General features: G+C 39.9%; 1 protein-coding gene across 1 annotated transcript; it reads left to right on the forward strand.

The window, feature by feature from the left end:
• Positions 1 to 782: 782 nt before the first annotated feature.
• Positions 783 to 9,683, forward strand: LOC103769371 (endonuclease 8-like 3). Its single transcript, XM_008936563.1, has 6 exons — positions 783 to 937; positions 3,216 to 3,385; positions 4,739 to 4,753; positions 6,305 to 6,698; positions 8,493 to 8,694; positions 9,513 to 9,683. Exons 1-6 carry the CDS (start codon positions 783 to 785, stop codon positions 9,681 to 9,683), a joined length of 1,107 nt encoding a protein of 368 aa, XP_008934811.1.
• The last annotated feature ends 1,043 nt before the right edge of the window (positions 9,684 to 10,726 follow it).

The following is a 10,726-nucleotide window of genomic DNA, read 5'->3' on the forward strand; positions in this document are numbered from 1 at the left end:
TTTTTTAAATCATTAAACTGATATATTTTGCTGAAAAACATGGTAATGGTATCTGTAAATTAAAAAGGTTGTTTCTTCTGCATTCATACTAATGGTCAGGTCTTTGTGTTCTATTGCTCTGTTTTCTGTTGTGCAGTAACTGTCACCAAATGTCAGTATCTGTAGCTCAAGTAGTTTATCTGCCTTTCCAAGCTTTTCATGTTTGAAGGCTGAAGGAAACCCATGTGATCATTCTGACTTATTGTGATTTATGACCTGTAGCATTTAACCCAGTAGTGCTTGGGTCAAGTCAGGTAGCCTATGGTTTTATTCAGCTGAAAAAAATACTGATTATAAGGTTACTTCATCAAATTCAAATGTACCTTAAATCTTAAAAATACACTTTCCCTCTGTATTTCATATTACCAAATGGGGAGGAGTTGGAATGACACAACGGATGGACTGGAGGGATGACATGGAATTAAACTCTAAAACATGATATGCTGAATACATTCAGTCTAGTAGTGCATCTTTGATAGCTGATCAGAACAACTGATCTAATAATATGAAAACACCTATTTTTTTTAATACTTCTAGTTAGGCTGTTTTGTTATCTAGATGCAGTATTTTGGTGAATGATAAAACATTGTCTGTTCTGCCTCTTGACAGGATCTCTGGTATGTCAGCAGTTCTCATTATCCTCCTTAGTTTTCCTGTTGTGAAAGAGATGTGGTAGCTAGTGGATATCCCTACCACTATCTTAGAAATGCAGCCTGTTAAAGACAGTGATGATTACAGAATAAATGACAGGTCTAAGGAGCATCACAACAGTTCCCAAGTACAGTGAACTACAGGCCTGTCAGCCTGATCTTGTTGCCGTGGAAGATTATGGAGCAGATCATCTGGAGTGCCATCATGTGGGATGTACAGGACAACCAGGTGATCAGTCCCAGTTATCGTAGGTTTAGGAGGCAGGTCCTGCTTGACTAATCTGATCTCCCATGACAAGGTGACCCGCTTAATGGATGAGGGGAAGGCTGTGGACATTGTCTACATAAACTTTAGTGAAGCCTTTGACATTTTCCCCAAACATTCTCCTGGAGAAACTGGCTGCTTTTGGCTTGGATGGGTGTATTCTTTACTGGCTAAAAATCTGGCTTGATGGCCATGTCCAGAGAGTGGTGGTGAATGCAGTTAAATCCAGTTGGTGGCCAGTCACAGGTGATGTTCCCCAGGACTCAAGTGTTGGGATCAGTTCAGTTTCATGTCTTTTATCAGTGATCTGGCTGAGGGGACCAAGGCCACCCTCAGTAAGCATGCAGATGACACCAAGCTGTGTGGGAGTAATATCTTTTATCAATGATCTGGCTGAGGGGACCAAGGGCACCCTCAGTAAGTGTGCAGATGACACCAAGCTGTGTGGGAGTGTTAACCTGTTTGAGGGTAGGAGAGGTCTATAGAGGGACCTGGACAGTCTGGGTAGGTGGGCTGGGGCCACCTGTGTGAGTCTCGGCAAGGCCAAGCGGTAGGTCCTGCACTTGGGTCTCAGCAATCCCATGCAAGGCTACAGGCTTTGGGAAAGGTGGCTGGAAAGCTGCCTGGCAGAAAAGGACCTGGGGGGGTTGGTTGACAGATGGCTGAATAGGAGCCAGCAGCGTGCCCAGGTGAGCTTCCTGGCTGGTGACTAGGGCAGTAATCATCTGCTGTCTGTGGCACTGGTGAGGCTGCAGCTTGGATGCTGTTTCAAGTTTCAGGCCCCTCAGTAGAAGGATGTTGAGCCACTGGAGTGTGTCCAGAGAAAAGTGACAAAACTAGTGAAGAGTCTAGGGCACAGCTCTTATGAGGAGTGGCTGAGGGAACTTAGGGTTGTTTAACCTGGAGAAAAGGAGGTTCAGGGGAGACCTTACTGCTTTCTACAACTCCCTGAAAGGAGGCTTTAGCAAGGCAGGGGTCAGTCTCTTCTCCCAAGTAACAATGACAGAAAACTTTATTTTCTTTGAATGCTCTGGATTGCATGTGACCTTTAAGGTCACTTAGTCCAATCCCCCCTTCAGTGAGCCCCTTCGACCTCTTCAAGGAAATGAGGTTGCTTAGAGCCCCATCCAACCTGACCTTGAATGTAGATGTCGTACCTAGGGACACAGGTTTGTGGTGGACTTGGCAGTGTTATGTTAATGGCTGGACCCAATAATCTTAAAGGTCTTTTCCAACCTAAATGATTCTATGATTCTGCAGCATTTGCATTATTAATTGAAGTACTTAAATTGTCAGGATTAAAAAGTCTCCAAAAAGAGCATGAATCCATAAAAGCTATGGAGAAAAATGCTTGATGACTAAGCAGCCATAGTACTGAAGTTTACATAGCTTACTGAACAGGTAGGTTCAAGTTACATTCAACATGCTATCAGTGTTGGGATACTATGACAGAATTAATCCTTTGTAATGTGTAGTGGCTGTAAAATACAATACTACATCAGTGTATTAACATAGGAGTTATAATAACTGACAGGAATACAAATAGAATTAAATCTATAGATATGTATGAAGTACAGCTTTCTCTCACCAGTCACAGCCAGGACATTCTTGAATTCCTTCTAAGGAGGGGAAAAAAAAAAAAACTACAAAAAAAAAAACCTTAATTGGAAACAGGCTTCTAAATGTTAAAGGGTTTTCCAATACATGGTGACACAAATGCTTTCTGACTTTTCAGGTTTTCAGTTCTGTTGGTTGTTACGATAACAAAGTAGCGGTCCAATGGGTATCATCTAAACGAGAGCAAAAAAAAAAAAAGTGTTTCTGGATTGTGTGGCTTTCTGTAGTTCAGTCTCTGAGCAGTTCCTCAGCAGTGAAGCCTCTGTCAGCACTCTGTGCAGGTGCTGGAACAGGCTCCTGCTCTCACCCAGCTTCTCGCTGCAGGACTTGGAAACAGTATGGGATTCGGGAGAGGCTGGGGCATCGTGCTGGAGAGGACATCCCTTAATTGCTGTCTTTCCATTTTCACTTAAGTGTGTTTATTTGTATTACTTGAGCAGCATCGTGAAAGGTTTGCCTTTGAGGTAAAGGGAAGAGCAAAAATAATCTCACTGGAACCCTGAGGTGGTGCCTGAGCTCTGACAGGCAGCCAGAGCACCGAGCACTAACTGTTCTCCAGCCCTGCGCCTCCCCGCACCGAGACGTGTCAGGCAGCTCGTAGATCAAATGTCACAAAAGACTAACATCATTCTTTTGTTCCACAGCAAACTGCCAACTAGAAATAGCCTAATTGACTGGGCGTATGGCAGGGGGACATGTTCTAATGAACATGTAGCTCAGAAGTCTGAAGAGGAGTGGACGTGCGTGCGCTGTACCCTAATAAACACGCCTTCTGCCGAAATTTGTGATGCCTGTTTGACTTCAAGGCCTGAAGGTATTGAAAGCTTGTCTGGAACCTCTACTGGGGAAAGAAGGGAGGATTGTGGTTTTGATGCAGTGTTTGGAACTGTAGAACTATCTTACTGTGAATCATGTTTATAACTAACTTACAGTCACATTTTGGGGAAATCTTACACAATCACGGGAAATGAATTGTCTTGAACCCTGAAATTGTCTTGTCCTTCAGCTTTGTGTGTATGTGTGGTAACCCTTTGTTTTGACTTGGGCAATGAGTGAGACAAAATGCCATTCTTTCAACTCTTTTTAAAATTAGAAGCTTGCAGCATGCCTGATAGAGAAATCACCAGGGGGCAGAAAAGTAATTATCATTCTTTCATGTGAACAAAGCAGTATATTTTGGTATCTTTTCCAAAAAGATGTTTGCTTTCTTGGGGGCCTAGTTTTTTCTCCAGGGATGATTCTGGACTTCTTACCTAAATTACTTGTTTGTCTCTTGCTGGAGGTTTTAATGCTGCTGTCTAGATCTGGTGGGCAGAAGCAGCTGTGAATGAGACCTAGAAAGGGATAGGAGGAATGAGTGAGTAACATGCTAGCTTTTCTCTCAATTTCTGTATAGAAATTTAGACATTAAGAAGGAATGAGTGAGGTGATGGACAGGCTCTCCATTGAGATTTGTAAAGAGGAGCTTTGTATTTTTTCACTTTCTGTAGATAAATTACTCTGTGGCGGGATTTACAGGAGTTGATTTGAATCAAGACTGTTGTTCCAAAACATTTTGAATTGCTGCCTATATTCTAAGAAACAAAGTGTAGACCTGTGCATGTGTGGCTTTTTAGGGATAAAGTTATTTCAATAACAATTCCATACTGAAACCTCTCAACCTCAAAAACTAATACTCCACTTATTTCACATTGTATAGTGAATTATTCAGTGAAGTGGCTGAAATTGCATACTACACCTGATTTCTTTATTTTTGTAGCTCCACTGCTGAAAAATTGAAACAAAAGGTATTTATAAACAATATGCAGGATTTTTGTATCTGAGAAGAATTCATATTTTTATGCAGGCTTCAGGACCTACCGTTAAAAGTGCACTGAATTTAACTGTATGACTCAAAGTATATATGCTGAAATTTGAATTAAAGATCACATTCCCATAGCTTTTGGTGGTACTTTGTGCCACACTTTCCAAAGTGATATTGTTTCTTAGAAGCTCCTGTGCTTCTTTAAAGTATTGCTTCATTCTAGTTCTTTCATGAATGGAGTGATGTGTGTGCAACTCTAACCGTACCGCAGCTGAAGTCCATTTATTCAGGCCAGGAATCAGCAGAAGTGTGTCTTTGTGCCTTAATGATACTTGTTGCCAGCAGCAGCTAATCCTGGATAAGTCTCCTGCAAAGTTAGTGCCAGAAACCTGCAAGCTTTAATCTGTCTGTAGACTCAGATTTACCAACTAACTTTTATCCTGGAATTAATACTGTCAGCTGAACTTTAAAATATATAACAGCATGTGCACTAAGGCTTTATTTTAAGCTTTGTGTCAAAACCCTTTACCTTCTCCTGTACTTTTAAGTTTAACTTGTTTAGTTATGTGCCCTTACTGAAAACATGCCTACAACTTTGAATATGTGCTAGACTTGGGGGAATAGTAGTACAAAAGTTTTTTAAAAGGGTCTTGGGTTTGCATCATAGGACTAGTATTTGAGAATATTTTTTTTTCAAAAAAACATTGTTTTGTTTACCTTTTTTCAGAGTTTTAAGATTCCTTGTCTTCTCACTTTGTTAATTTTTTGTCTTTTATGTTGTTTCAGAATTAACTACTGTCAATAGAAGTGTTTGAATTTTTGAGGACAGAATACTTGGGATGTTAAGTTAGTTGCTGGCCATACAACTGAAATAATTCTGTCTGTAGACAGAGATAACTATTTACTATTACATCTGAAAATTCTTGCTCTTTTGCTCAGTACAAAGCCAAGCTCCTATTCTTTCTTAAACAAATCTGAATGCAGTGGAACCAGAATGTTTTACTGTGCAGCAGTGACAAAATGGAAGGAGCCTGGAAACAAGTGTTGTTCAGAGTAGGGATTCTTACTTTGATTCTGAGTGAGAATGCCTTTGGAGAGAGTGGGCCCTTGTGTATGCTTTAGTTATCCTTTTTCTTCTGCTTAATTCCACTCTTCCTTGTATGGAGGGAAGATGTAGGAGGGAGACACATGCTGGAAGTGGTAGAAAAGGAAGGACTCTGGTTTTGAATGCTGTGGCTTCACAGCTACTTAACAAAGATGGCACATAGAGTCCCCACAGAATTTTTTTCCCCCTCTCTGATTCTTGAAGGAACATGCTGTTGTTCATTTCAGGAAACAGATGCAAAGCAAACCTCTGAACTGCTTGCTACTGAAGCCTCTTACAGTAAGGGACTGATAAGTTTGCATGCACACTGTGCTTGGAAAGGACAGGAACCCTGATAGCACTAGAAAACCAACAAAAGAATATTTCTTTATCGTGTCAGTTGCAAAACAGTACTTTAAAATGAATAATGTATTGCTGCTGGAGGGACCATACCCTGCAGTCTCACACTGCTGGGGCTATAAAAGGCTATTTTGAAAAAGTCAAATATTTTAATTGCTGTATTTGGGCCAAATTCAGTTTTGTACAGTTAATTCTCCAATAGCTTCAATTGACAGAGTACTATTCATACAATAGTAATGTTATCTTGAAACATGTTGTATGTAACTCCAAAGGTGTACCAGGTTTTTTTTTAAGGTAAGAAATTTGGTACTGTATCTGCTCTGTGACATGTTTTGGGATCTTTCAGGATGGTATGGATCTTTTAAGATGGTATGGTAAATTTACTCTTTTGCTTCCTGTATGACTTAAGAATACAGATCAGAAACATGATGTATCGCTCTGCACAGACAGATTATAACCAATAACTCCTTTTTCCTTGGTTCCAGAGACAGAGAATGTTGAAGATTCTGCAGCCTTTAACATAAATTTAATGAAGTACCCGTGTAACGATTTCAAAAAATCAAGCACAGAAATCAAGATCAATAGGAAAGCTGCGTTTGGAACTACAACTCTTGTCTTAACAGATCTTGGTAACAAAGCTGCTTTGAGAAATGATACTGAAATATCCCATGGGCAGTCTCAGGGTGTTGTTCCAAAGAGCAAGTGTAATCAAATCCAAAACGTTTACCAGTCAGGGGGAAGCACAGACAAGAATTGCTCAACACACGTGACGACTGTGGCTTTGCCCTCCTGGCAGAAACATCTCTCTTTCAAACATGTACAGAAGAAACAGAAAACGGATCATACATCCTCAGTTCACCAATATAATACAGCAAGCAGGTATGTAGTCTAAAATGGAAACAAGTCTCTTTATAATCCCATTAACCAGCTTTATTCGTGAAGAATAATGGAATAGTGTGCTGTTGGGTTCAGACATTGTTGTCTTGAAGTTAAGTCGGGCAGAAATCTATTCTTGGGTAGTTAAAATTACACTCGGATTTCCAAAGCAGTGAATGAGGTTGGCTGGCACTGGAAAAGTTCTGATTTTTGGCACCTGGCCAGTACTGCTGTCAACAAAACAACTGTTCATAGTTGTTCAGCTGTTCAGCTATTCCCATGGAATACGACAGTGTAGCTCTAACAGGTCAATGAGAACAGTCTATGTAGTTGTCTGGTCTTAGCAGTCTAGTTGCTGTCTGCTGGGAGAGATCTTGAAATCATTGTGAAAGATGAGAAAAGGAAGATAGCTGAATAAATATATTCTAATGGAAGTTATTTGTCAACTAGCAGTTTTCAGCAATCTTGCACGATACACTCTGCACAGGTACCTTGTTGAATGTTGAATGTTTTCTCTTAACTTTCCTCCCCATCCTATATAAAACTATTTCAGCGCTCTACCCATCCTGAATTTTTATTTACACAGCTCTATTCAGACACATCCATTGCCTAGCTAAGAGAAATGTGAGAACCTGTTTGGGTTGTCAGGGAAAAGCTGGGCAGACATACCCAACAGCAGTGAGAGTGCAAGGTGGCTGTCACTCATGGTAGTAAATTGTGCAGGGTGAAAGTGAAATATTAATCATATGCTACAAAAGTATTGGTTATGTGTCTGTTCTGAAATAAATTATTTCTTGTGTTGTTGAAGCATCAGTTGTGAAACAGGATCTCAGTAGTTGGCTAGGCTAGGCTATGTGAATATACTTTCTCTGCTGTCTCAGGAGAGGATGTAGGCAGGATAATTGGCAATACAGAGGAGTGCAAAAAGGAAATGAGACAGTATCAATCATGGTAACAGTTAGAGCAAATCATCAGCTTAAGTGTTTTAAAAAAACCCCAACAAAAACCTCAACACTTTGTGACAAAAACTAATTTTAAAAATGTTTTTTCTTTTATTGTTGAAATAAAACTGCTGATGTCTGCAGTTTTCCAGACACAAAAGAGAGCATAAAACTCCTAACATGGTAGTTTAATAAGAATGAATTATTTCTTTTTTCATTAAGATTTCATCACTGCTTTTCTGCTCTGTAAATATATTGGAAAGATATGCTTCAGAGTATTAATTTTTTCATGTTACTGTTTTAAAATAAAGCCTTGTCTATTGCATTCAGATAATCTCAATCACGAGGAAGAAACTTTATTCCATTCAGAGAGCACTGTTCCACCCCCTCAGTGGGATCATTACTTCTCTGAATATGATTTGGAGCATTATGGTAACCTTTTAGTAAAGAGGAGGGGGAGTCTTTCCTGTGAGGCAGACAAATACCTTCAACCTGGAGTAATTACATGATATTCTTTTTCTCACTGAATCCAGAATGCTCTTAGAATGCTGGAATTTGGGGTGGGCAGTATCATAGTGGTAGTAATGTTTATTTTTTTGTAGATTAATTTGAATACTTTGAAATACTTTAAAACATGGGTTAATGCTGGGGAGACCTTGTGTCATACCTGGAGGAAAAGCACACAGTCTTTTGTGTTTGCTACTAGCAGTCGTTCCTCTCTAAAGGCACAATAGGCCCATAAGAGAAGGAAGTTCTCTGGATGCCTGTGGAAAGGTAGGACGAGTGAGCTGTTGGAAGAGTGGGGGAGAGAGCGTTCTCTGGCTGTGGTGTTGGTAATCCCTTTAACATTACCCAGGAGTCCTCCTGTAACCTGTCCTTACAGCCCATCTGCAGCTGCTGCGGCAGGTGACGCTGGCGTGTGGAGCAGGGGCCGCCCCCGCTGCGCCGGGCACGGCCGCCCCTGCAGCCTCCGGCTGGTGAGGAAGGAGGGAGGGAACAGAGGCCGCCGCTTCTACACCTGCCCCCTACCCAGGGAGACTCGCTGCGACTACTTTCAAGTATGTATGAGCCTTCAAAGCCTCTTTGCTAACAAGCACTTGTTCCTGCAGCCTCCTTGCCCCAATAATCTCTAACTGTGGACAGGTACAATCCGTTTAAAATTTGAGGTAACTTCACTTTTGCACACTGAATTGAACCTGAGAGCATAACAGTATTTAGAAACTTATAAGTTTTAGTTACTTCTCTTACTGCTGAGAATGCACCTGCTTGTGCAAACACTCTTAATCTGCCCCTGTGTGGTGTAAAACAGATGCACGTAGCAGCAGTGTTGGTTTGAAGGGACCTGTACAAGTTTAGATCAACCTCTTGCTTGAAGGAGGACCATGGCAGATTCTATATCTAGACAGCAGCCATGTTTCTGTCTAGCCAAAATCCTGAAAACCTCCAAGGGTGAAGGTTCTGTAATGTGCCTGGGCAGCTGCTGCACTAACACCTAACCTGACCTTCCTCGCTGCAGCTGGTGGCCTTTGCTCCTTGCTATGAGTCTATGTGGCTGAGAAGAGTTTGACTCAGTCACCTACCACAAGGTAGTTATAATGAACTCGAGACAGTAATTATTGTAATGCCTTAATTTGAAGAGAATCTGTGTTAAGATCATTTAAAGTTAAAATGCAGTTAAAGTGCATGCAGTTAAAATTAACGTTAAAGAAAAATATAAAATGAGTGATTGCAAAAGAGACAAAGTTATCTTAACTACTAGGAAGAGTTTCTTCTAGGGCATCCCCTGTAGATCTGTTTCTCTTGCCAATTTTAAAATAAGGAATTTGTAGCCATTGCATCTCCTAAAGCTGTCCCTAAACCCAGTTTCTTTTGGCAGTGGGCTGACATGAATTTTCCATTTTGTAACCATGGCAAGCGATGCGTTATGAAGACTGTGTTGAAGATTGGTCCCAATAATGGAAGAAACTTTTTTGTATGCCCTCTTGGGAAAGAAAAACAGTGTGGCTTTTTCCAATGGGCAGAAAATGGGCCAGAAAATATTCTCTGAATGGGATAAAAGGTAGTTCTTTGATGTCAATGTTCTAGTTATCTGCTCCTGAGGATGTCAGAAGTGCATACAACTTTCCTAGTCATTTCCCTTTTGGTTTTGTTTTGTCTTTCTCTGTTTACTGGCTAATTAATAAAATAGTTCCAACAATGTAAAGAACTGCAGCTTCTGAAACAAATTCTACATAATGCTTTACAAATTAAACACTTCTGCTATGCTGCATAGTACTCTGAAATAAACATGTAGATCACAATATATTGTGACATACTATTATATTCGTAATAAAAAAAATTGAACTGTACATGCCACTGGAGTTTGACAGCACTGTATACTTTCAAGCATATGTAATTTATAGAATGGATAAATGAATGTAAATTAGTATTTTAAATTAGTAGACTTTTTCATAAATGTAAGCATGTATTTAATAAAAGTGAATGAAAAGTCAATATACTTTTTTTTAATACCACTTAATGCTTTATTTCCTTAGAGCTTAAAATTAAACAGCAACGGACCATACACTTTGAATGTTACCATAATTGAATGTGTGGCCCTGCTGGATTTGGAAAACAAAGACAAAAACTACCCTAAAATCAGTAACGTGACTCTGCAGTTTTCTTAATCAGATACTTCAAATCCAGGTTTTAACATTTTATTCTACTTGCTACTGAACTTTTTTCCCTCATCCATGTTTAACATAATAAAATCATACCTCTCAGGTGGTTAAAAACTCAGTTCACATTTCCTTGTCTTATCATTATTTGATGAAGGAGAGGGAAAAATAAATAGAATATGGTAAGCTATGAGAAACAAAATTCCTCAGGTCTTTGCAGCATGTAGTATAGGCAACAAGGAAAATGAAATTTAATGGAGGTATGGCCATAGCTTCATAAATTATTGAATCACAGTCAGTTTTTAAAGAAAGTAATGGCAAGTAGTGTTGCTTCTCACCAAAAATGTGTGAAACAGGTTTAAAACCCTCCTGGAAATGCTCCTTCAGCCTGTGGAAATACTTACTTAATTGTGCAATTTCTGAGAGCTAACTT

This window comes from Merops nubicus, unplaced genomic scaffold (assembly GCF_000691845.1).
Source record: "Merops nubicus isolate BGI_N331 unplaced genomic scaffold, ASM69184v1 scaffold14553, whole genome shotgun sequence".
Classification (NCBI taxonomy): domain Eukaryota; kingdom Metazoa; phylum Chordata; class Aves; order Coraciiformes; family Meropidae; genus Merops; species Merops nubicus.